Source organism: Eubalaena glacialis, chromosome 8, assembly GCF_028564815.1.
Source record: "Eubalaena glacialis isolate mEubGla1 chromosome 8, mEubGla1.1.hap2.+ XY, whole genome shotgun sequence".
Lineage (NCBI taxonomy): Eukaryota > Metazoa > Chordata > Mammalia > Artiodactyla > Balaenidae > Eubalaena > Eubalaena glacialis.
The window spans coordinates 126985611-127011673 of NC_083723.1; the positions used below are offsets into that span (position 1 = coordinate 126985611).

At 44.6% G+C, this 26063-nt stretch overlaps 1 protein-coding gene across 6 annotated transcripts in view; it reads left to right on the forward strand.

The window, feature by feature from the left end:
- RBM33 (RNA binding motif protein 33) overlaps nt 1-26063 on the forward strand; it is a 116951-nt gene that overhangs the window by 49841 nt on the left and 41047 nt on the right. For all 6 annotated transcript variants that reach the window (XM_061198990.1, XM_061198989.1, XM_061198986.1 and 3 more), the window contains 2 exons: nt 2002-2287; nt 8619-8677. In XM_061198990.1, the coding sequence (XP_061054973.1) occupies nt 2002-2287; nt 8619-8677 (345 nt within the window). The remainder of the gene's footprint in view (nt 1-2001; nt 2288-8618; nt 8678-26063) is intronic.

The following is a 26063-nucleotide window of genomic DNA, read 5'->3' on the forward strand; positions in this document are numbered from 1 at the left end:
TGACTCTTCACCGTCAGAGTTCTGGAAAGAATAACCTTTGCTCACCGTCTTTGCTTGTGTCCATTTTCTCGGTCCATCCTTTGCTGCCTGGACTTCGTTCTTTTCCCTCTCCCGAATGTGCTCCCAGAATCGCCACCTGACCTTTGCAGTCCGTCCTGTTGGACTGCACTCTGGGACCTTGGGCATCACCCATGAGCTCCTCTTTCTTGAGCCTTTCTTATTTTGAGTGTCTGAGCTTGGGGTGTACTCTCTTCTCTTCCAGCAGGGCCCCTTCCGTCTCTCCTGTTCCTCTGGCTGCGTTGTTCTCAGGCCTCTTTTTAGTCAGAGCTCTAAGTCGGCAGCCTTGTCCTTCCTGCCATCTGCTGTCTCCACACGAGTTTGGGTCTGTAGCCCTAGCCTCTTGCCAGCTCAGTTTCTTCATTTCCTAGCTGCCCTGGGCCTCTCTGCATGGGTGTCGCCCAGGCCCTAAATTCCCCTTGTTTAAAACACACGATTTCCTTAAAAATCCTTCACGCTCTTGAGTGAATGGCCCTGCGCTGTGCTCATTCCCAATTCTGTTCAGATTTAGCTTAGCCGTCCCTCTGTCAGCATGCTCTCCGTGTGGATTCAGTGGTGAATGAGATAGAAAAGACTCCCGCACCATGTGCAAATGTGCACATTACAGATGTCATGAGTTAGAGGAGGGAACAGACTGGTTTCTGGGAGCATATGTATGTATCCACGGATTTAAGCCGGTTCTAGAATCTTGAGAGAAGTCCTCCCTGAGGAAGGATAGGTTAGACAAGGTCATGTACACTTTGGTTTCAAAATTCTCATTGTTCCTTTGAAATGTCTTCTTCCTGCTGCTCTTGTTCAGACCACGGCCGTTTCTTCCATTCAGCTCCCGCCGTAGCCTGTTAAATGGTCTGTCTTCTTCCATCCTCTTTCCCCTCGTCCATCTCACACACTGTTAGTCATTGTCGTCATGCATGCTGTGACAACTGAGAAGCCTCCGTAATTTGGCGTCATCCCGGGGAAAACAGCTCATCATACGAGACACTTTGGTCGGTAGTAGCCTGCTGCCTCTACTGCTGCGTGTGGCCAGTTTGGTTAGTGGTTACAAGCAGGACTTGCGGACTCAGATTCTCTGCTCTTCTGCTTACCAGCCGCTTGATCTTGTAAAAGGAGAGTCCTCACAAGGGCCCACTGCATAGGGTGGTTGGGAGTGAGTCAGTTACTCCACATACTGACCTTTGAGTAGGTGCTTAAAACACAAGAGCCCGGTGCCCTGCAGCTGTTGCTGTGGGTGGTGGTTTCCTGCTCTCCAGCGACTCTTCCATGAAACAGCCCGAGATCCTTGACCACCTTGAGGGTGTATTTTCCCACCCTCGCGTCCTCCGGTCTTCAGATGTGGCTGTAGCCACACTGGTCTCCCCTTCGTGTACCCAGCAAGCACGTGTTTCTGCCTCTGCTGCTCTCAGGTGGTTCTGTTCCCCTCCCGGCATGGCCCGTCTCCTTCCCCTCCTTCCTGGTTCAGGTGCCGTCTTCTCAGGAGCTTCCCCCAACTCCCTTCGGGGAGCCCTTTGTCCTTCTCTGCAGCCTGGTTTCTAGCAGGGTTGTTTGTGCACGTTCTCGCCTCGCTCACTAGGCTTTCTCGAAGAGGAGCAGGGCTGGCTGTGCAGGGACAGCCCAGGGCAGGTTGTGTTCCGTCCCCAGCGCAGCGCTTGGCTTGCCGTGGGCAGTTTTGATGGTGGAACTGCATTTTTTTTCCTTTTGGAATCCATGCGTGTTATTCTGGGGCTGCTGTTTTTCCTTCCTGGCCCTGAGGTTGACTCGTGTTGTCCGACAGTGGCCCTTGCTGTGAGCGGGCGGAGCAGCTTATTCATCCTGCTGTTTTACACAAGTTGTTCCTGTAAACTTATTTCCAAGTCATAACTTTTACAATTCAGTCGATGTGAAATCTGTAAGGCATTGGCCTTTTTTCTTCTGAGTGTTGATCTCTGTGAATGTGTCTCTTTTCAGGCGCACTCTCCGAGGTTAATTCCTCCTCCACAGCCTCAGCCTCCCCCACCGCCGCCGCCGCCGCCGCAGCAGCAGCCGATCAGAAGTCTGTTCCAGCAGCAGCAGCTCCAGCCTCTGCTTCCCCTGCAGCATCCACACCATCCCTCCCCTCCTCAAGGGATGCACCTGCCGCCCCAGATCGAGGCCCCGAGGGCGATGATGACCCCTCCTCCCGTGACTCCACAGCAGCCTAAGAACATACACATAAATCCCCACTTCAAGGGGGCAGTGGTGACGCCCGTGCAAGGTACGTGCCTCCGTTGCTGTTGTAAAGTTCCAGGTTCCTTTGGCAGATCATTCTCACGTGCAGGTCTATAAGGACGACGTGGATTCCCTGACTCTTCCCCCACCACTCAGATGCGCGCTGCCTGGCCAGGCCACGCTCGTCTGCTGCAACACGTGCGTCTCTTGTTGTTATCATTCAGTGGCGGGTACTGAGAAGACACAGTAAATGTAAAGGGCATCAGAGTTAATTGTGGAAGTGTCTGATTGGTGTTCTTCATAAATTCCCAGGTGGGGATGTTTGCAAAGTGAATGTTCCCTTCAGGTTCCACTCGGTGTGCTTCCTTTGAGTTCCAGAGGTACAAACCCATCTTTTAGTTATTAATTCTAAGTGAATAACCTCTTCTGTCATGATTACAGATGCATGTTCCTGAAGCTGGGAAACTAGTTTTGAGCAGTTGATACGGAGCATATCTTCATGCATCTGTTCAACACAGTGTTGATTGAGATCCCGCTCTCCCTGGCATTGGAGATACATTGGTGAACAAAACAGACAATGCTTTTTGCATTTGTGACCTAGCTTTCTAGCAGAGACAGTGAGCAGTAAACGTAATAAAATAAGAACGCTGTGTGGCGTGTTAGAGGACGAACGTACAGTGACACACACGTGCAGGGTGGGGGGCATTGGGGTGGGCTGCAGCTTTCCATGGGGTGGTGAGGGCCGACTTCATTGAGAAGGAAAGAGTTGAAGGTCCAGGAGCTAGTGACGTGACTCTTTCGGGGGAGAATATTCCGGGCAGAGGGGTCGGCAAGTACAGGGGCTCTTACTTCTGGTGAGACTATGCCTTTTGTGTTCAAGTAACTAAAAAGAGACCATGTAACATTAACGGAGTGATACAGGTGGAGAGAAGTGCGGAACCTGGGTCAGCTAAGACCTGGGAACCATCCTGAGAGCTTTGGCTTTTGTTCTGAAAGACACGGGCTGTGATTAGAGCAATTTGGGCAGAGGAATAACGTGATCTGGTGTATGTTTTAAAAGGGTTATTCTTGCTGCCGTGTTGAGAGTGGGCTTGTTAGGGTGGCAGGGGTGGAGCCAGGCATTCAGCTAGGAGGTGACTATGGTAATCCAGGTAACAAATGACATGGCTCGGGTCAGGGCCGTGGTGGTGGTTAGGGGTCAGATGCTGGATGTAATTCAAGATGGAGCCGATGGACCGGATGAGCGTGAGAGGGAGAAGAGGCGAGATGATGCCGAGGGGGCCTGAGCATTTGAGGGTTGGAGTTGCCTTCACCTGAGAGCACTTGGGGTAGAGCAGGTTTTGAGGGGCAGCACAACGAAAGTTCTGTGCTGGAGATGCCACCTAGACGTGCAGGTGGAAGCGTCACATATGAAGTTACTAGGAAGAGTTGAGACGAGGGGTCTGGGTGCAAAGCAGGGAGGGGGTTTGTTGGCACAGAGGTGGACCTAGAGTCTGCACCCAGTGGGAGACCCAGGCGTCATCGTGTCGGGGAGACCGAGGCCTGGAACCTGGGGCCCTCGACGTGATAGGCGGGGGCCCACAGGGAGGCGGAAACCCAAAGAGTGTAGAGGACGGGGACAGCAGGGGACCCACTGCTGCCGGGTCATTGGGGACGGGCTTCAGGCCGTGTGCTGCACGTGGCGGTAGAGGGGTCTTGGGGTATTGACAGAGTGGTTTTGGTGAAGTGGTAGCAGTACACGCCTCACTGAGGTGGGTTTGAGAGGGAACGGGCGCACAGAAATGGGAGATGGTTGTACTGAGAGTTGTCGAAGGTGTCCTGTTGAGACAGCTGGGGAGTGGAGGTGCTGGGCAGCATTGACGCCCACTCGAGCTGTGGGTCTTGACCGGAGACCCGGCCGCGTGCTTGCACGCTCTTCTCCAGCCACACTCACCTTTCTGTGTCAGGTGCAGCCTTGACAGAGCTGGACTTGCTTGAGTCCAGGTGTTGGCAAAGCAGTAGAGAAGGCGTCTTGCTCATAATGAAGGGCTGTGGCGTGTACGGTGACAAGGGGCCAGGAGATCTTTGAGGGTCCAACAGTTGGAGGAACTGGGGTCCTGGAGGAAGTGGAGTGGAAAGGTAGAAGGGGGACTCGTAGAGATTGCATAAGGTCGTGGATAATGACCAGGTCTCAGGTGTGCAGCTGGGACAGAGGATGGCAGCCGGGCGCCGGGGCGACAGGGCGCTGGAGCATGAGTGTCGGTGCCAAGACCTGAGACAGGGCTGGTGCTGAAGACAGTGGTGAGCTAGGAACTGAACTCTGAGACACAAGAAAGAGCAGCGGTGTGACCAGTACGTGGGCAGCAGTAGGAGTTCCTGGGCCGTGTTGTCCGATGACATGAGATCCAAATCTGGGGTCTGAAACGGCAGTGAGGACCAAGAAGGATCTCCCCCACCCCCCCGCTCCAGAGCCAGCGGGAAGAAGGCTGAGGGAGAAAAATAGCCTCATCCTTTGGGAGAGTTAGGTTTCCATTAGAGCAAGAAGGGGAAGAGCTGAGGCCATCACGGCTTCTGCTGCTGGTGAACTTGGAATTCTAAAGGGTCAGGAAGTTCCAGAAGTTGGAGAGAGGCCTGAGATAGGACTTGGAGTATGGGAGACAGCCAGGGCCTGGCGTCACCATGAAACTGTGCTGTGGCCTTGGAGCAGAGGGCTGTGAGGGCAGCTGGCTGGCCGTGGGTGTCAGTGTCCGTGTGTGGCTCTAGGAGTTGCTCTTGTTTTACACACCCAGGAGGGTCAGAGTCGGGTTGGTACCTGTGGGTCCCTGAGCCTCCTTCCCTGGCTCCTTCCCTTGTCCCCATGCTGTGCTGGAGTCACTTGTTGGCCTCACCCCCTCCCAGGGGCAGGCAGTATGGCTGCTGCACTTAACCTTTGCAGTCCCTGCAGCTAGTGCACTGGTGGCCTGGGTCTCCTTCAGCAGCTGTGGGATGAAGGAGCCCGCACACGCTGCGTGAAGGGGGAGGACGACTCACTGGGGAAGCCTGTTCCACTGCGGCTTCCCAAGACATGCAACTGCAGTAAATCTAATTTGTCGAAATAATTTTACCGATGTCAGCATCTGTTACTGTGTATTTCCTTCTAAAATTGAACGGAAAACTGGCAGTTGATAAGGTGCACAGATTTTCTTTAGCTTAATGAAAATAAACAGTGTTGGAACTACACAGTGGGAAAGCTATAAGGAAACCCCAAGCTGTCCTCTAGGCATGAAAATAGTGTGCCTTGCCAGAGTCAGTTGCCATATGGGTACAGAACGCAGGCCTTGCATCCCAACGCTCGTGCCTGATTCAGTAAATACAAGATCAGCTTTCTGACAAGAGTTTTTAAACCCTTAGAACCAGCTAAGTGTGTTCTCCTCAGGAAGCCAGGCGACTCAGTGCCCCACCCACGTTCCTTCTCTTTAATGTACCTTTGATCTTGAGAACCCTGACACAGGGAGAGAGAGAAATTGCCTTTGCAGGGTATACACTCAGAACACTTTTGAAGCAGTTGTTTATTCAATATTAAATGAACGAGCTTAATTAAATAGAAAGCCGCCGTTATTCTTGAGAGAGGCTGAATGTCTAGTGGTCTCCTGTACATGAGAGATAGATTAACCCGTGATTCTCAGAGCCTCAGGCAATTAAAAGGTATTTTAAAAACTGTTTTTAAAAAATTTTAAAATGTATGCCCACCTTTGCCTGATAGCACATATTTTCTTTTCAAGGATGAAGAGTGTTCTATCATTGTAATTAACCAGTTTGGGTGGAAATTTAACTTGTTTTCCAGATTTTCAGTATTAGAACTGTGGTAATGAATTGAAACATTAATCAGTTTAGTTCATTATTTCGTGGGACAGTATGGGAAATAAATATTAAATATCAAATACAAAGAGTTCAAGGTTCAACTAGAATGATCTGTTAGCATTACAGGTGTTATTTATTTATTTTTAAATTTTATTTATTTATTCATTCATTCATTCGTGGCTGCGTTGGGTCTTTGTTGCTGCGCACAGGCTTTCTCTAGTTGCAGCGAGCGGGGGCTACTCTTCGTTGTGGTGTGCGGGCTTCTCATTGCGGTGGCTTGTTGCGGAGCACAGGCTCTAGGCGCCTGGGCTTCAGTAGTTGTGGCACGTGGGCTCAGTAGTTGTGGCTCATAGGCTCTAGAGCGCAGGCTCAGTAGTTGTGGCGCATGGGCTTAGTTGCTCCGCGGCATGTGGGATCTTCCAGGACCAGGGCTCGAACCCGTGTTCCCTGCATTGGCAGGCAGATTCTTATCCACTGTGCCACCAGGGAAGCCCTAGCATTACAGGTTTTAAATTCTCTCCTGTTCACAGTGAAGAAGGAGGCAGATAAGTAGAAGTGTTCTGCTTGCAAACCAGGTCGTGGGCTACGAGACTCCTGCAAAGACGCTTTGCAAACACCTTGGCAGTCTGACCACAGCCCCCCCTGGGTTTGGCTAGATTTCTGATCTGCTCCTCTCACACCTGTTCTCAGATGCTCTCTTCTGTCATCTTTTGTTCTTTTTCTCTTCTTTCTCTTTCCTTGCTTTTTACAGTTGATTAAAAAAAAATGGCCAACTCATCAGAAGGCTTCTGTGTAAGAAATCTATTAATTATGACGGGATTTCTTGCTCTCATCCATCCCCCCTTCCCCCTCCCCCCGAACTTAGAGAGACTTAAAATACTTACCCTTTCATTATATTGGAATTATTTGATAGGAATTGATGTTTAAATCCAAGTTTAAAAATAAGTGGTACATATTCTTGGAGATCTGCGTATTTTCTATTTGGTAGTTAATTTTAAAAACACTGTCTTTATATTGTTTACTATGTAGTTTTTTTTCCTTCCTCACTTTCATTATAATCTTCTGAGGTCAGAGGTACTTTATTAGTTTTTTCTTTCTCCACTTCACAATCTAATATTTTGCTTCAGGTATATAATCCACGTACCCCATTGCCTGTTAGCTAGCTGTATAAAATTTTATATTGTCTTGCACAGTGACCCACTGTTACTTTGAAATTTTGACTCATTAGATTAGACTGTCAAGAGGGATGGACTTCTCCCATTTTTACATTTTATCAAAGGAAGTTTCTCTCGGTCTCACTTTTTGGCTTTGGTCAGGCAGTTGACACAGGCCCTCACACTGTATCACTTTCAGTTGGACCTGTGGAAGTGTGATGTTAATTAGAAGCTGAGTTATGGAATTCTTTGAGTAATCATAATAACTAAAAAAAAAATTCATCCTTAGCAATCTATTTTAAAAGTAATTTTGATTGACTTTTAAGCTTTATCACTTCTGTGTTTCTCATTTACCAGAACTTTTATTATATTATTCTTGCCAAGTTCTACATGGATATCCCTTTGTGTGTGTCTGTGTTTTGACGTCGTCCTCTTATGAGGACATTGGTCATGTTGGATCAGGGCCCACCCATGACCTCATTTTACTTAATCACTTCTTTAAAGGCCCATCTCCAAATACAGTCACCTTCCAGAGTCCTCGTGGTTAGGACTAACATACGAATTTGTGACGGGGCCACAGGTCAGCCCACAGCCTCTGACCGTCTGAGATCTTACTGGATGCATTTGGCAGGACGTTTTAATGGAAGATATAGCATGCTACCATGTAGCAGTCACCACTCGGGTGGGCATTTTTTTCACCCCCAAAATCAAAATCAGTATAAGGCATATGTTTTAAATAGCTTAAACATATCTGATTTAGTCCCACGGTGTGAAACTAGCATCTGGCTTCTTCCCTATGATAAAATGTCTGTTTTAAAATTATTTGGCTCCTTGTTCTTCTGGTAAGTTGATGAGAGTTCGGCCTGTTTAAACACAAAACTAAGACAAACTAATAGTCTTGGCATAGCAGGTTGTTGAGTAGGTTATTCTTTGTCACAATACCCTGGGTGTGTGTATTTTCCTTTCTCTGCCTACTTCACTTCCTCCTTCCCTCCTCCTCTCTCTTTCATGATCCTAGAGGATTTGGGTTTAAATTCGTATTTGATTGGAGTCAGAAAATATAACTCGGATTAGATAGCCTGGATCACCTGGGTATGGATGTCAAAAATAAAGTAGGTTTTTTATTGTAGAGGAATAATATCTTCTTTTGTTGCAAAATATTTGAATTCTAAATAAGAATTCACTGTTGAAATTTAAGCTTCTGCTCGTGCTATTGTATACTGAAGACAGAAGTTCTCTCCCCTTTCCCTTTATGGAATTGTAAAAATATTCAGCACTTAGCTTAAGTGTAAACTTATTATATGTATTATACACATAGTATATGTTTTTTATTAAGCTTAATACATTGTAGTCCTTTTCTGGTGGGTTCGGATGTGTTTGTAATGAAAGGTGTTTTTCTTGCAGTGCCCTTGCTGCCGGTCCCGAGCCAGCCGAGACCTGCTGTGGGACCCCAGAGGTTCCCGGTGAGTAGCAGCTGCTTCTTCTGCTCTGATAGGGATGAGCATACATTTATTAGGAAATATTAATACAGCAAATATAAGTGGTTCCAGCTAAATACGAGTTCAAGGATTTGTAAATATTGACAATAATTTTTGCAGTGGAAAATGTTTGTTAAAAGCTTAAGGTCAATGGATTTTTGAGAATGGAATTAATTTTGTTTAACTGTAAAATTGTTGAATCAGGATCATCAGTAGAATGCCTTTCGTCTTAAAGAATATGAATTTTGATTTTGTTATTGCCTTATGTTAAAGTGAAAAAGGGCCTTTATTATCGTGTGTGTGGGGCGAACGTGTGCATTTGGGTTAGTACGGGTATGTGTGTGCAATTTTAGGGAATAATAACGAGATGTCTACTTGTTTTTAAAAAAACCCTCAGAAGTCTTCATGAGCCATTGGTTTTATATTTTAAAATGGAGGTTTTCTTTTTAAAATATCGTTAAGAGAAAACACTCCTCCCCACACTTTCCTGTAGTTCCCATAACTTTATCCATTCTTCTAACATGTTTTAAGTAGAAGAAAAATGTCCATTAAATAGTTATATCTGTTTAAATAAGTAAGTTTCATTTTACTTGAGTTTTTGGTTTGATTTGTAGTTAGTTCATGGTTTTGTGAAATCAGTGAGAACATGTTCTAAGAACAATTTTGAGGAAACAAGGACCAGACCATAACATGTTAATGTAGTTTGTATGTGAAACAGATGTAGTTTTGTTGAGGCTGAACAATCTGATATCCAGGAAATGCCTAAATGACCTATTTGACTCTAGCTTTGATGCTTCAGTAGATACCATAGTTATGTGGGGCATTTAGCAAAAAGGTTTTAATGAAGGATATCTAGATGTGTAGTCAGATGATTATTCAAAAAATCAGTATTGGATTTAAGGTTCAGAGTGTTTTTTAGAAAATTCCTTGATTTGTAATTATTATTTATGAATTATGATTTCTGAAACTGATTCTTACTGGTTTCATACCCTGTATTAGCTAATTTTAAAAAATTACTTACCAAGTTCTAAACATAGTTATTTTTAAAAATTAGGTGATGTTTATTGAGTACAATTCTGTATTTGAAGCACTTGTCTAAATAGCTAAGATTTATTAATTGTATAACCCAAGGATAAGCGCGTATGATTTTAGTCATTAGATATATTTCTTTTGGTGAAGTAATTTAACTGCTCGTTATTGTAAAGCACTGACATTTAAAAAAAATGTACTTTTTGCTATTTTCAGGGTTGTGAGCTTCTGTGTTAGAATCCTCATTGGACTTGTGTTTATGTTTTATTTGCAATATAGCGATAAAACTTGATGTGAAAAAGCAATTGTAGCTTAAATCATAAAGTAATGTTGTATGTAAATATAAAATTAGAATAATCATTTGCAGTTTTTATCTACTTATAATTTTTGATTGTACAGATATAATTGTATCTGATACTGGAAGAAGCAAACCTCATAATACTTGAGGATTTTACAAGAGGATAATAAAACAGAATTTCTTTGTGAGAAATTGAACTTATTTTTAAGTTATATTGTACTCTGAGGGTGGTAAATATTATTGAACTGCTCTTGGAAGTTTCTGCAAGGCGTAATGTTTTGTTACTGTTTTTAAGGTGGGATGTGTGTGGGGGTGATGGGAAGGAGTTGGCCTAGAAATTAGTCGTCTGTGTGATATAATTTCAGAAATATTTACCGCTGTTTATTATGTATCTTTTATTTATTTACTTATTTATTTATGCCTGCGTTGGGTCTTTGTTGCTGCGCGCGGGCTTTCTCTAGTTGCGGCGAGCGGGGGCTACTCTTGGTTGCGGTGCGCGGGCTTCTCATTGCGGTGGCTTCTCTTGCTGCGGAGCGCGGGCTCTAGGCACGCGGGCTCAGTAGTTGTGGCTCGTGGGCTCAGTAGTTGTGGGTCGCGGGCTGTAGAGCGCAGGCTCGGTAGTTGTGGCTCACGGGCTTAGTTGCTTCGCGGCATGTGGGATCTTCCTGGACCGGGGCTCAAACCCGTGTCCCCTGCATTGGCAGGCGGATTCTTAACCACTGCGCCAATATGTATCTTTAAGCCCCAAATGCTGGTTCTTAAGCTGAAGTTACAGTAAACTTGTGATCTTGAAAATGCGGTGCTCTACTTACTTCTGCAATCAGTCTCCCTTAGAGAGAACAATCGGATGTGGACTTTTTAAAAATTACATTAGAGGTGTTAGGTTTTTTAAAAGTCCATCAAAATACTGTTGGGAAGGGAGAGTAACTCTAGGCCATCTCCTGTCATTTTACGTACGCCAAATTTTTTTAAAAAAATATCTTTATGAGTATTAATTTTTAATTTTATGTAATTTTAAAGGTTTCTTTCCATTTACAGTTATTACAAAATATTGGCTATATTCCGCATGTTGTACAGTGCATCCCTGAGCCTATGTTACACCCAGTCGTTTGTACCTTCCATTTCCCCACCCCTGTAAAAATCGCCCCCGCCCCCCGCCCTTAACTGCTGGCTTGGTCTCCATATCTGTGAGTCCTGCTTCTTTTTTGTTATATTCACTAGTTTGTTGTATTTTTTAGATTCCACATATAAATGATATCGTACAGTATTTGTCTTTCTCTGTCTGACTTATTTCACTTAGCATAGTGCCTTCCAAGTCCATCCATGTTGCTGCAGATGGCAAAATTTCATTTTTTTATGGCTGAGTAATATTCCATTGTATAGACGTACCACATCTTCTTTACCCATTCATCTGCTGATGGACACTTAGGTTGCTTCCACGTCTTGGCAATTGTAAATACCGCTGCTGTGAACATTGGGGTGCATATATCTTTTCTGAGTAAAATTATTTTTTTCCTTTTCTGCTAATAGATTATACTTGGATTTTTATCAATGTAGGTGTAGTTTTGTGACCATTGAGTGAGCTTCTCCTATGCAGAATGCTCTGCACAGAGCTAGTCCTTAAACTATAAAACGTGTAAGCATAGGTCACTGGAGCCTAACTTTCCTCCTGAAGACAGTACTGTTGTGGCTTACCAAAGCCCCTTGGCAATTTCTTACTGATGGCAGTGCGCCCTGCAGGCTCTTTCTTGGTACTTTTCCATAGGGGACTTCAGTCATTATTTGTTAAACTGAATTTTGCTTTGTAAAATGACTATACACACACACATGCGCGTGCTCGCACGCGCACACACACACACGTTGATAAAACATGTTAGGAAACCTAACTTAAGTTTCATCATAGGGTCTGTTTGAATCAGTGTGCTTCCTTGGCACACAAAGATTTGAATTACAGAAATGTATTGAGCAAAGCAAAGTTGATTTTGATCTTGTCTTTTCCCAACCTAAGCCCCTTTAATGAATTCCCATTGCTCCTAGAGTAGGTCATGCTCTTGTTGACAGCTTCATACTTGTATTGATGTAAGGACCCGATTCATGTCTGTACAGAGTCCCAGGCATCCTGTGTCTTGTGGAGCTGACCTGACTCCGGGCCTTGTGCACAGAAGTCCAGATAAATAGTTGTTGAATAAGTGTATACAGGGATTTAATATTGAGTTATCTTGCTATTTATTAGGAACCTACATAAAATTAATAGTGTAGAGAAGGGGTGTATACTTTAATTTTTTACTTTTTGTTGTTTTCAAGAATACATAAATGAATTTGCACAATAGAATTACATTATCCACATTTAACTATACAAGAATCCAGCTCTACCCAGTTGACTAAAGAGTGAAAAAGGCAGGCAGTAGACAGAAGTACCACTAGATTTCCCAGTTTTAATGGGATTAGGATACAGTTGGTATTAATGCTAAGATATTCCTTCTCTTCCCCAACACTGGTAAACTTTACTTTCTTAATGGTCCAGTTTGTTTGACAATTTTGTGAAAACTTGAAAAATTCTTAATTTAGAACTAGTATGCCTAGAAATTGTACTAAGTGATAACACATCCAGTTTTTTAATTAAACAATCACAGAGGACTCCAGACAACCTAATATGAAACACAATTTTTTTATAGAATTATTTACAGTTATTTTTTAAAATCACAATCTTAGACCAAAATATGGTATTCTAGGCTACGCTTAATGTAGCAATACTAATATTTTTATTTCCTGTTAATGAATTTTATTTACAGAATTGAATAAACGGTTTCTGAAACAAAGGTTTGAATGTCAAAGTAATAAATATCATAAGAAAAGGATTCCTTATTTTTGATCATTTTAGAAAATACTGCTTAAGCTTTTAAGCTCACTGCCAGCACTTCTTTTGTCATGTTAGTCTTTGCATCCAGATGGGATTTTTTTCCCCTTCTTCCTTTGTTTATGGGATTTAGTGAAGTGCTTTGTAATTTAGGTTTCTAAAAATTAGATTCACGTATTTAATTTTAGTTACAGATGTAGCCATTAGTGCTTTCTTCTCACTTAAGCTTTTATTCCCAGGACTATTTTAATTTTTCATATCAGAGTTATGAATCTTTTTTGGAATCGTAAGTATATCTCAGTTGATAGCAAGCATATCAGAGAATGAATCTTTTTCATACTTATTTTCATATCAGAATATTAACCTGCTGAATGTAAAATGTACTTTAGAAATAGCGACTACTTACAAGAGCAGATTGGCACAGGAGGGAAGCACGTGCCTCAGGAGATCAGGGGGCCATCGAGTGACTGTTCGTCCTTCCTCCATTTCAGCTCCTGCTCTTCTGCCCCATCCTGCCATCTAGCTGCCTGCTTGCCCGCAGTCCACTCCTGAAGCATGTGTGATTTCACAGGACCGTTGTGGTTTTCTCGTGTGTGTGTGTGTGTTTTTTAAAATAAATTTATTTCTTTATTTTTGACTGCGTTGTGTCTTCGTTGCTTCGCACGGGCTTTCTCTAGTTGCGGCGAGCGGGGGCTGCTCTTCGTTGCAGTGCGCGGGCTTCTCATTGTGGCGGCTTCTCTTGTTGTGGAGCACGGGCTCTAGGTGCGTGGGCTTCAGTAGTTGTGGCACGTGGGCTCGGTAGTTGTGGCGCACGGGCTTAGCTGCTCCGCGGCATATGGGATCTTCCCGGACCAGGGATCGAACCCGTGTCCCCTGCATTGGCAGGCGGATTCTTAACCACTGTGCCACCAGGGAAGCCCTCTTTTTTGTTTTGTTTTTGCAAGGGAGCGAGGATGGGGAGACTAGTTTACCTTTCTGCAAGTCAGCTTCTGTCTTTGTGTCTATTTGAATTCTGTTTTCAGTTCCATGTTCTTTGTTTTACACGTTAGTTTAATAGATCTCTCTTTCCACAGAGGCTGTTCCTGATGTTTTTGTCGTTAAAGTTTTAAGTCCTTTTCTTATCCATAAGTATGGCTATCCAGTTATGTATTTGTCCTCAAAGAGATGTTTGTTGTTTTTAAACTTTGTCCACTTGAAAAAACAACACTGAAGTGTTGATTAATAATATTTTTAAAAGTGTTTTCAGTGTCAGGTAAGCATACAGATAAATTTCAAGTAACTCACATTGTGAGGATTCTTGACCTAGGCTATTTTAAAACCTGTTTAGTCATTCATTTTGCATTGGTGTTTCTGGTAAATGCTGCTATTTCAGGGTAGCCAGTTAAATACTGAGTAATTTGGCTACTGAATAATTTCCTAGTGATCTTTGTTTAAATTAAAACTAAAAATTATGTTTAAAGAAGACTACCATACTAAGTTTAAATTAGTATCCTTAGTGATTACCTTATTAGGTAGACCCAGTAAATGAAATTTCCATTTGTGCTTACTGTGTAGTTATAGCACCTCACAGGTGGGTCTGACTGCACTGTGTTTCCGTGTAACGCGGATGCATGGTATCAGGTGGTGGTGATTGACACTTCCTGGATGTATTTTGTATGGCATTTCATGCAAGTCATGTTTGATGAGACTGCTGCATCAAATTACATTGCTCTCTGATGATAGCCCTTGCAGATGTGAGTCCAGACCTTATTCCGTCTAGGAAAAAGAAGTCTTTCTTTTGAACCCTTTTACTGTCTTTACAACTTGCGTGCAATGCCTTGTAATTATTAGCACTTAAGATGGGTAAGGAATGATGGGCATTTTCTCTTATCAGATCTCTGAGTAGTAGCAGGTGAATGTGGGAGGAGGTCCTTCCCCCTGTCAAACATTGTCAGGCTTGCAGCAAGAGAATGCGTTTTAAAATGCAGGTGACATAATACCCAACATCCTCCATTTGCTAGTGGGTTTCTGATTAATCATGATTACCATACATTATCATACCATCAGATTTAATCATATCAGTGCATTCCCATCTGCAGCAGTAACAGGAGCAGCTAAGCACTGTGGTAACAGCTATTAAATGTGGTGGTTATAAAATTCAGTGCCCTGTTGCCTTGACTTGCTGTCCCGTCGGCAAGTGTGTGTGCGTTGGGTGGAGAGAGGGTGGTGGGCATCCACAGCAATAACTCGAAGGCCAGGGAATACTCATTGAGATCATAAAGTCCAGCCATTAAGTCACAGTGTAAAAACTGCATTGTAAAAGTGTGATGCACTATTTTGTTTCATTTTTGGCTAAGTAAAACTGTTACATTGAATTGAATACCTTTCATAAATCCTCCCAGATACATAGTGCCATTCATTGTATAGTAGACTTGAACTTTGAGTATGACTTGCCCATCTGTAATTTAATAACTCAGCCAATGAAATGTTGACAATAACACAAAGTTTCAAAGTCTTAGAACTCCTTCCATGCCAAGAAAATCTCTGTCCTGTTTTTACTGATTTGTCCTGCAAAGCACACCAATTTTTTTTTTTAATGTTTATTTTTCCAGGAGTCCTTGAAGATCCATAGTTCTGTTTAAACTTTGAAAGTGGCCCTATTTTATTTTAAAGTACCTGAAAGCACTTCTTCCAAAAGATTTGAATTTTTTTAAACTTTAAAAATTTTGTCCTTTTGATGTACACTCTGATTTTTAACAAATACATACAGTTGTGTAATCACTACAATTAAGATAGAGAACAGTTCCGTCTCGCCGAAAGACTTCCTTGTGCTGCCCCTTTGTAGGCAGCCCCTCTCCCCACCCCAGCCCCTCTCCCCACCCCAGCCCCTGGCAACCAGTGATCTGCCTTCTGCTCCTCAAATTGTGGCGCATAAATGGAACCACATGGCATGCTTCATTTCGAGCCTGGCCTCTTGCTCCCAGCACAGTGTATTTTGAGGCTCGATCATCCCTTTTGTCGTCCCTGCCACTGGTTTGTCCTTTCTTATTGACCAGCATTATTCCATTGTGCACATGTAGCCCAGTTTGTCTGCCCAGTCACCATTTGGACATTGGAATTTTTTCTGGTCATAGTTGTCAGTGAATAGTTGGGAGTGGGGATTGTGGGTCATACGGTAGGTATATTCAGATGAGAATTTTGAGACAGACTGTGTGCTTTCAGTCAATAAAGCTGATACCGCTGCTTTGCTTTCTTAGTCCTTTATTGAATGAGAAAATACCATCTTCCTAGAGCATATACTATTGACGACCAGTGGGAAATGAAGAACATTATTGAGTGATTACAATATTCCAGATTTTCTCAAAGCTTGTGTTCAACAACCTCATGAAGGTACCATTTTCTCCACTTTACAGATAGGGAAACTTTGAGTCTTGGAAAGATGAAATCGCTCAAGTTCACATAACTGGGTGCAGGAGGTAGGATTTGAAGCAAGGCGACCTGAGTCTCTTAATCATGCTGAACCCTTTCTCTCTAAATATTAAAATGCACCTCAGTAAACCGGGTAAAAATAATTGGATCTGGTAAGATGAATCATAACTATGTAAGATTGTGACCGTCAGGAGTGCTGAAGTGGAGAAGTTTACCGCGGTAGGGCCTGACATTGGGTGAGCTTGTTTACGGAGGAGAGTGGAGGGGTGAGGTATAGGAATAAAAGGTTTTTCGTTTTATGAAAAAATGTAAATAGTCTTCAGTAGGTTCATCAGAAACAGTATTTTGTACTAAAGTAACAGTGTTATAACTTGCAGTGCCTGCTCTAGCTTCACCGCTTGAACCAGTAACCTTAAATACCCTAGCGTATTTAAGTTCATGTGGTGTCCTCCTGCTCCCCCCACCACCTCCGGTGTGAAACCTAGCGCTTGCTGCTGGGTATGTGGTGCTTCAGAATGTTAAGAATGCATCTGCAAATACACGAGTATCTTCTAGGAGAATGAATGTAGGTGTTTACACAGGGCATAACCTGAAAGAAAGAAATCTCTGGAAAATACTGAAATAAGAGGATTAACATTGTGACAATGGGCTGTAATTCTAATTACGTCGTGGGTCACTAGTGGTCTTGATTCTTTGCACTTAACCCATCATTTAATCAGAATTAACTGAGAGGCATTCTCAAGTGTCTATTGGTTTCTTATATAGTTCTTTGCATTTTAAGTGAGATTAATAAATGAAAACACGTTGTAGCAGAGGCTGTAATTTATTGAAAGATTCATGAAGTTTCAATGACATTGTTAAGGTATTCAATTAGTCTTATTAAAATATACCAACTGACCCTTTCAGGGAAGCTGATAAGTCACATAATAGCTGTTAGAGCCTCTTTATTCTTTGCATTATACGATTAACTTTGTGCTAAGCAATTTATGCAAAGTTTTTCATCTTTCTTTTTTTGTAACTGAAGTTATCAGTTCTTCCTGAATAGGATTAACATAGATAACATCACATAATTAACAAGAGATGCAAAAAAGAAAGTACAATTTGTATAAGAATTATATGTGGGAGAATGATAATTTCTTACCTTGGACTTTTAAAGGGATATAAAGAGAAGCAAAACAGAGCAGTTATTTGAAAGGATTATGGTAGCTTTTTCTTTCAAAAGGCAGAATTACGGTAGTCCTAAAAGTTCTGTTAAGTGAGGTATTTACAGCTCACTAACAGTCTTAAAATAATTCTTCATTTTCTAGAGAGAGTTGGTCATTTATTATCCTTTCTACTTGTGAAATGGCAGATGCTATTACATGAATGATTGCATCAAGAGAATTTAGGTAGTGAACGCCAGACTCAGGAACGATGGTTTATTCAGCATTACCTGAGGACAGGTTGGCCGCGGCGGAAGCAGTGCGCGAGGGGAGAAAAAGAGCATTTATAAACCATGAGTCTGAAAATGTGGGTTCGTGTCTTGAGTTATTTATTGACAGTGTAACTTTGGATAATTGTTTAACTCTGTAAACCTGAGTTTCTTCATCCCCTAAAGGAAAAGTTATTGGTTCTGCCTGATTCTTGGCACTGTATTTATGAAAGAAACTTGGTTTCTTGGTTTATCAGTCAGGATGTGAATGAGGCTGCAGGTAACGGAAAACTCAGTTAATAGTGACTTAACAAACTGAGTGTCATATTTTTTGCATAAAAAAGAAAGTTCTTCTGGGTGGGTATGGCAGTTCTGTGTTGTTATCAGAGATCCGTTTTTTTCCCCTACCCAAGTTTCAGGCTGAAAGAGGAGGAGGGTCAGGCAGCCCCTAGTGAGCCTTCCCGGAGGCCCTGTCCAACTGTGCCAGCTCGCCTTGTCACAGACTGGGATTGGTGGTCTTCTAGCTGGGCACAGTGTTGTCCTTCTGTTACTAAGGAAGAAGTGAGAATTTATACTAGGTAAGCAATGGGAAGTCTTTTCCATGTGGCTAAAACTTGTGGTCAGAATTTAAGTTGTGTAAATCGAGAAAAAGAAAGTGACATCTGTGTTCAAAGCAGAACAGAAAACAATGAGGAAAAATGGTATTGTGAGCTTAATGATACCTACTATTTGTTAAATTTTTATTTCATAAAACCAATACTGATAACAGTAAGCAGCTTCTAGGACCTTAAAGCTGAAAATTGTTCAGTTTGTTTACATATTCAGACTCTCAAGTTCTGTTATCCATTGAGGCAAATGGAGACAACTAGGGGCCCGCTTATCTTCCCAGATGGTTTCTCCCTAGTGTCCGGCATGGTCTGACATCGCCAGAGAAGTAGCCGTTGTCACTGTGGTTTATTTCATGTATCAGCCATCACTGTGGTTTATTTCATGTATCAGCCATTGTCTTTCTTTCGGAATAATATCTTGTATTATCTGCCCTCTTCTTTCTAATCCTCTTTCGTAGGCATTTGCCCTCTTGGAAATGGGCTTCTTCCTCGTTGGATACGCCTGCATTTATCATTAAAGCTGTCTCTTTGCCAGTGTCGGCCTCCCTCATTTGTACACCTCAGGGTGGCTTTCAGCTTCCTGGGGGCCTGCGGGTCAGCTGCCATGATCTTAACTGGCACCCGCTGCCTTCCACCTGGCTGTCCCAGGTTCCCACACCTTGCTAGTGTCACTTAGTTTCAAGGTTAAGCCCACAAAACCCCTCTTTTTCCATTCTTATTCTATTGAGCCAACTTCCAAAGCCAGAAATTTCCTTGTTTACTCAGCTTGAGTCAGCTATTTCTTTCTAAGCTGTGGATAGCATCTCTGGTCCTCCCTCCTTTATCAGTCTCTCAGGTTGATCAGATAAGAACTGCTAATTTGTATTAGCCATTCAGGCCAGCCGTGGAATGTCCATGGCTGTCTGACTTGACTGGATTTAGTATTTACTGGTTTTCTTAACTCTAAAGCGCACACACACTCTCACGCAATTACATATACGTATGTGATTGAAAGACACTGAGACAGATAAGGGGATGTGAAAGTAAGTCCCTGCCGTTTGCTGTTCACAGCAAGCGGTAGATAGCATGGTGGGTACGTGTCCGTGCTCTGGACATAGGTGACCTGTGCTTTCTAACCTTGTGCTTTGTGCAGGTGATTTAAGTGCTCAAAAGATTTCTGTGAGCACAATAGCTCCCTCGTAGGGCTGTTGGCAGGACTGAGGGAGACGGCAGAGGAGCTCTCTGCAGAATTGGCAGCAGCAGCAGCAGTGTGGGTTGAGCCTTAGGTGGGCAGCAGCAGGGCCCGGGAGGGGCATTTGGGGCGCCCAGGACTAGGTAAGGGCACAGGGGATGCAGGATAGGAAGGAGGTGGCACCCCCAGGGTAAGATGGGGTTTCAGGTAAAAGTCCCCAGCCCTGGCCTGATCCCCAGAGGGTACGGCTCTGGAGCGTAAGTTGTCCATCCTGGGGCAGAGGGCAGAGTGCGTGGCCATGTCAGGCAGTCCTTGGCGAAGGACGGCATTTGCAGCACCTGGGGCATGTGGTGCTGGCCCAGTGAAGGAGACTCGGCGATGGCCCCAGAGCGTCCAGCGTGGGAGTATCAGCCAGAGTGGACTGACTTCACAGTGCCACCGGGATGCCTATTTCTCACTCAGATCACCCTCTGGGCGTCTTCCTCTGGCCCTCGGGGGCCTCTCTCTCCACCCTCTGGCAGGTGGGGAAAGAGGGAAGATTATTCACGGGAGGTTGTCTTTCACTGACCGACCGGGCCTGGAACCAGCCCACCTCACTTCTGCTCACATGCCATCTGCCAGGAGCTTGGTCATGAGGCCGTATTGGCTTCATTCATCTTACAGGTGCATGGTTCTTCAGTTGGATCTACAGGCAAGTTGGGGACACTGGCCTGGGCTGTGTTCCTGAACAGCAGTGCTGGAAGTGTACCCCACCTACTATCCACCTCAGTTTCATTCTTCTAAAATTAGGGGCGTGGTCATAGGGTGAGGACGAGAGTCTCCAGGTTCATGTCACCTTTCCTCTCTAATTATATTACATCATTACAGGACAAGTTACAGCAAATTCTCTCCTACGGTTAGGTTGGAGAGTCAGGGTCTGTTGGTCTTGGCTGCTCTCTGGTCCTGCTGCCCTGTCTGTACTCCGAGTCCGCTCGGCGCGTGAGCCTCGGGGCTGGTCGCCGGCGCCTTGGTCAGCACGGTCCGCCCTCCTCTGCTTGCTTCCTGAGGCTTTCAGCCGTTCCCTGACCGTGTGCTTCCTGGGCAGCCGGTTGCTGGGCGTGCTGCGGCATTCTGCATTAGATGTGGGGCCTGCCTCCCCTCGCCTTAGAGTCAGGCAGTTCATCCATCCCTTACGTGTTATGGTCGTCTTTGTGCCAAGCTGTGTGCCGAGCGTGGAAATGCACTGGTGAATGAAACAGTCGTGGTCTCGGCCCTCGTGGCTCTGTGGGTGAAGGGTAGAGAGAGGCGGGGGTGGACTTGAGGGAGATTTAGGAGGTAAAATTACTAGGACTTGGTAATACCTGTTCTGTGAAGGCTTTCCGGTTTGAACTCAGAATGAGAGCACAGGAAGGAGATCTGTGCTGATTTGTCTTTCACCTTACAAGGAAACACGTTAATTGTCAGAAGCTGATATATTTATTAATTGTAATTATATTATAATATAATTATATCAATATAATATACTATATATTATATAATAGAGGGTCATTTGGAAGTAAGAATAAAGTTCTAGTTAAATATTACTGATGGAGAAAGAATTCCGGGGCTTTGTTCTGTATTGCTGACACTTGAATGCCTGTGTATATGCAGTTAGCACATGGATGATTAGTAAAAGGGAAGAAGGTTTGGGGAAGAGATGAAAATCACAATATTAAAATTCCAGAGGGGGGCAAGATTTATGATCCCAATGTTATTTTCAGTTTAATACCAAAAAATGTCTTTAGAAGTTAGGAATGTTCAATATAATCTTTAGAAATTAGGAATGTTCAATATAATCTCCCAGGGAAGTGCTTAGAGACCCAAGAAGTAATGTACTCAGTTCTCAGGCAACTTGAAATTATCAGTCTCTCTTTGAGTTTATTCTTGTAACTCAGTGACTACTTTTTTTTTTTTTAAACTTTTTAAAAAAATTGATTTATTTTTGGCTGCGTTGGGTCTTTGTTGCTGTGCACGGGCTTTCTCTAGTTGCAGCGAGCGGGAGCTACTCTTCGTTGCGGTGCGCGGGCTTCTTGTTGCGGTGGCTTCTCTTGTTGCGGAGCACGGGTTCTAGGCGTGCAAGCTCAGTAGTTGTGGCTCGTGGGCTCCGTAGTTGTGACTCATGGGCTCAGTAGTTGTGGCTTGCAGGCTCAGTAGTTGCGGCACACGGGCTTAGTTGCTCCGTGGCATGTGGGATATTCCTGGACCAGGGCTTGAACCCGTGTCCCCTGCATTGGCAGGCGAATTCCTAACCACTGTGCCACCAGGGAAGCCCCCTGCTTCCTTTTCAGAAAAGGATGAAGGGGCAAAGGGGTGAATACGTTCCCTGATCTCAGCCTGTGGCAAGGTAAAAATCAAAATTTAGCAGACTTTCTACTTACAGTGGAGGGAAGCCAGTCTACTTTTCCGCTGACATTTTGCCTTATCTGTAATGAGAAAACCTGTCTTTGGGAGGACTTGAAATTAACTGTCTTAATGGAAGGAGGAAAAGAAGGTTATAAAGAGCCCTGTTGCAGCAGCCACGTGACCAGTGCCGGTCAGAGCTTCATCAGCAGAGGGTGAGGCTTGTGGCACTAAAATGCACTCATGGAATTTACAAATAACTACAGATTTCAGAAGAAACCGAGTATTTTCCCAGCATGATGCGAGCCTGCTAAGAAAAGTGGTAATAAATATCGGGGCTTCACATGTTAAGTAATGAAGAAAGCTGTGTTTATTAGTCAAGACAGAAAAGTCAGGAAGCTTTTCCAGGCTTCTTCTAATTGTGAGCAGAATCAGGGAAGTAAGGCAAAGAGAGTCTGTCACTCCCTGGCTTCCATGAAGCTGAGTGAAGGAGCAGTTCAGGAGTCATTCTTATGGGGCTGAGTTCTGCCTTCTAGGTATTGGCAGTGCCGATGTCAGCACTGTGCAAAACCCCATGTGTCCTGCAGTGACCCACACCGGACGGAAGTGGAAGTGGGCCGAGCTGGGGTGCAGGAGCAGTGCTGGACTGGGGCCTGTGATTACAGTGGTTCTGAACAACAGAGGTTAAGTTTTGCTTTACCCCTTATGGGAATCGGCGAAACATTTGTAAGTTAGTAAAAGTTCCCACAACGAGTGATGCTGCTTTCTAGCTATTCATACAACACAGTACTGAAAGGCTAAGTGGAAATAGCCCTAAAGGACTTTCCCTCTTTCTCAGAAAATGCGTTTTACTCTTCCCGTCCTCCTTTCTGACACAGTCTCCCTGTGTCTGTCCTTTTTTGTCAACTCGTTAGTATAGTGGTGACTGATACAGCTAATGAGTTTATGAGTCCTGAAGTATGCTGACTGTAGTTCAGATTGAGAGCTTGTTAACAAATCAGTAGTGTAATACTTTCAACTGCTGTTATAATTCAGCATACTGTTCCTTTTTTTTTTTTTTTAATTAATTTATTTTTGGCTGTGATGGGTCTTTGTTTCTGTGCGAGGGCTTTCTCTAGTTGCGGCAAGCAGGGGCCACTCTTCATCGCGGTGCGCGGGCCTCTCACTATCGCGGCCTCTCTTGTTGCGGAGCACAGGCTCCAGACGCGCAGGCTCAGTAGTTGTGGCTCACAGGCCCAGTTGCTCCGCGGCATGTGGGATCTTCCCAGACCAGGGCTTGAACCCGTGTCCCCTGCATTGGCAGGCAGATTCTCAACCACTGCACCACCAGGGAAGCCCTGTTCCTATTTTTTAAGTGAAAAATCTGACCAAATGCAGTAATAGAATGAGAATTAATATTTTTAACAAATAGACTGCTGCTAAAAATTAGCAACAAACACATGATTCATGCCAGAAAATTCTCTGTAGATGTAGCTGAATGAAAGTGGAGGGGACAGAAAGGAAGCGAGAACGCAGAGAGCACTGTTGGCGGGGGAGGAGGGGAGGGGGACACCTGACGGGGTGTGGGTAGGAAGCATCTTACCTGGTAGGAGGGTGAGAGAGGGCAGGTCAGGAGGCTGAGGGACTAGAAGATGCTCAGAGAAGGGAGAATGTCCTGGGCAGTGGGAGCGCTGGCCAGGAGGAGGGGAGACTGTGAGGGACAGTGCTGGGCCCGCTAAGCGTAAATAGAAGCTCGGCTTCCCTGGTGGCGCGGTGGTTAAGAATCCGCCTGCCAACGCAGGGGACACGGGTTCGAGCCCTGGTCTGGGAAGATCCCACATGCCGTGGAGCAGCTAAGCCCGTGTGCCACAACTACTGAGCCTGCGCTCTAGAGCCCGCGAGCCACAACTGCTGAGCCCGTGCACCACAACTGCTGAAGCCCGTGAGCCTAGAGCCTGTGCTCTGCAACAGGAGAAGCCACCACAATGAGAAGCCCGCGCAGCGCAACGAAGAGCATAGCCCCCAGAGAAAGCCTGCGTGCAGCAACGAAGACCCAACACGGCCATAAATAAATAAATAAATAAATTTATTTTTTTTTTTTTAAAAAAAGAGTAAATAGAAACTTAGAGTGAGTCCGATTCAGCGTACGGAGAGTTTTACCCAGCAGTACTCAGCAGCCGTAGAGAAGCGGGGCGCTGGGGCCGACATGCACGCAGGGTCTCCTGAAACAGTGTGGCCGCAGGATGGACGGGTCGGTGAGAGAGTGAAGGAGGGACGGGAGAAAATGAAGTTTGTATAGTGAGGGCTTACGAGAGGGCTCACGTTTTGGCTGAAACAGAAGTATAGAGTGAACATTTCCTGAAGAAATCTGTAGTATATGGACGTTTGTATGGGATGTGATGGTTTCCACAATTCATGTTCTAGGCGATCGTTTTCATATCTAAGTCAGGGGAAAGTATGGTTTTTAAAATCCCCAAATTTAGTCATTTTGACAAGATTTATACCATGTGGAATGAAATTTCCCCTACCTCATTTTAACTTGTTTTTTCTTGGGTATTGAAATCTGTGATTAAAAAAAAAAAAAAATAGAATGGTGTCACCTTGGACACATTATTTAATGTCCTGAGTTTCAATTTCCTTGGCTGTGAAGTAGGACACATACCCCCCCGATGTCACTGTGCTGTGCGTTCATGAGCTCAGGTGGTCAGGGGCTCTGCACAGGGCCTGGCGGGCAGTGCGTGAGCCACAGGTGGTGGAAGCTGCTGCCGTCACGCCTGGGTCCTCATTATTTCTTACTGTGAAGCAGGTGCTCACGCTGGCGTCACAGGGTTACTTGTGTGAATTCTGTGCCAGTCGCTGCCGTCGTTATCCGCTGTACTACGGTGGGAGTGTGTCAGGAGCATGGGCTTGCACACACACAGGCTGAGAATCCTTGTGAGTAGAAAGGATTATCTCCCGCTCTGGTTGACGGTGCCCGGACCTGAGCCTTGGTTCAGGCTCCGGCCTGGGTTCTTACGCGGGTCCTGAGTCTCTCACCAAGCTCCCCCAGGGCTGTCAGACCAGCCAGAGAAGCAAGAGAATTGACACTGAATCCAGGTGACTACACCAAGTAAGCACCCACCGAGTCCCAGCCCCTGCATTTCACCAAGCCATCATCCCCCAGGTCTCCCTGTCCTGCTTGGAGCCGTCCTGATGCCACCCCGTGCCCAGCTCAGCAGACAGACCTGCAGGTTGCTGGTTGCTCCAGCGCTGGCCCAGGTTCACAACTCGGTCTTTCAGCTTGCCGCCTGATTCTCAGAACACGGACGGGCCTGAGGTCCTTTCTTGGTGCAGCAGTCCCCCTGCCGTGGGGCACTTTCATACCCAAGGGGCTTTTCTGAGGCTTCGTGGTGCTGTTCGCTCCCTGGCTGGGATCTACCCCACCAAACCCGTGTCCAGACAAACCCTGCCCTAGTGACCTGATGCAGGCTAACATACACCTGCTTGTAAGTGATCACAGCACAGGTATATGAAGAGAGCTGCTGTTTCTTAATACACTTTAAAGGCTGAAAATGTTTTCTGTCTTCAAGTAGGTGTTAATATTTTACTATTTGTAAGCTAAAGCCTCATGAAAAATACATATATTTCATTTTTAAAAGATTTTAAATTTCAGTGATTTCTTTTACCTTTTACATCCCATAGCTTGTTTTAGGCTGTGGTGATGTTAATGAATCTTATCTGTCCCTTCTGTATTTATCTATTCGAAACTCCTTCTTGGTGTTCCCCCCTCCAGAAGAGGGACAGTCAGGTATACATCAAATTAGTTTAAGGAAACAAGCCGTATAGCTGAAACGGGGTTTTACTTAGGTGAACGTTGCTAACTTATGTAGTCAAATTGCATGGATTGGAGGCAGCGTGACCAGTCAAACCTTGCCACAAGCCAGAGGGCAGACAATTTAAAATTTTATTTTCTGGGCCACTCCAAGAAAAATCGTTTAAACATTAAAAAAAAAAAGACTGGGGACTTCCCTGGCAGTCCAGTGGTTGAGAATCCACGCTTCCACTGCAGGGGGCACGGGTTCGATCCCTGGTCAGGGAACTAAGATCCCACGTGGTGCGGCCGCCAACAACAAAAAAATGACTGGACCTTGATTGCTAATTTGTTATCATCCAGAAAGTTTTGAAATACGTGTATACATGAAGGAAAAGGCCTGTAAAACTATACACAGGATACTAATGCTATATTTTATAAAGAAATACTTTATTAATAAAT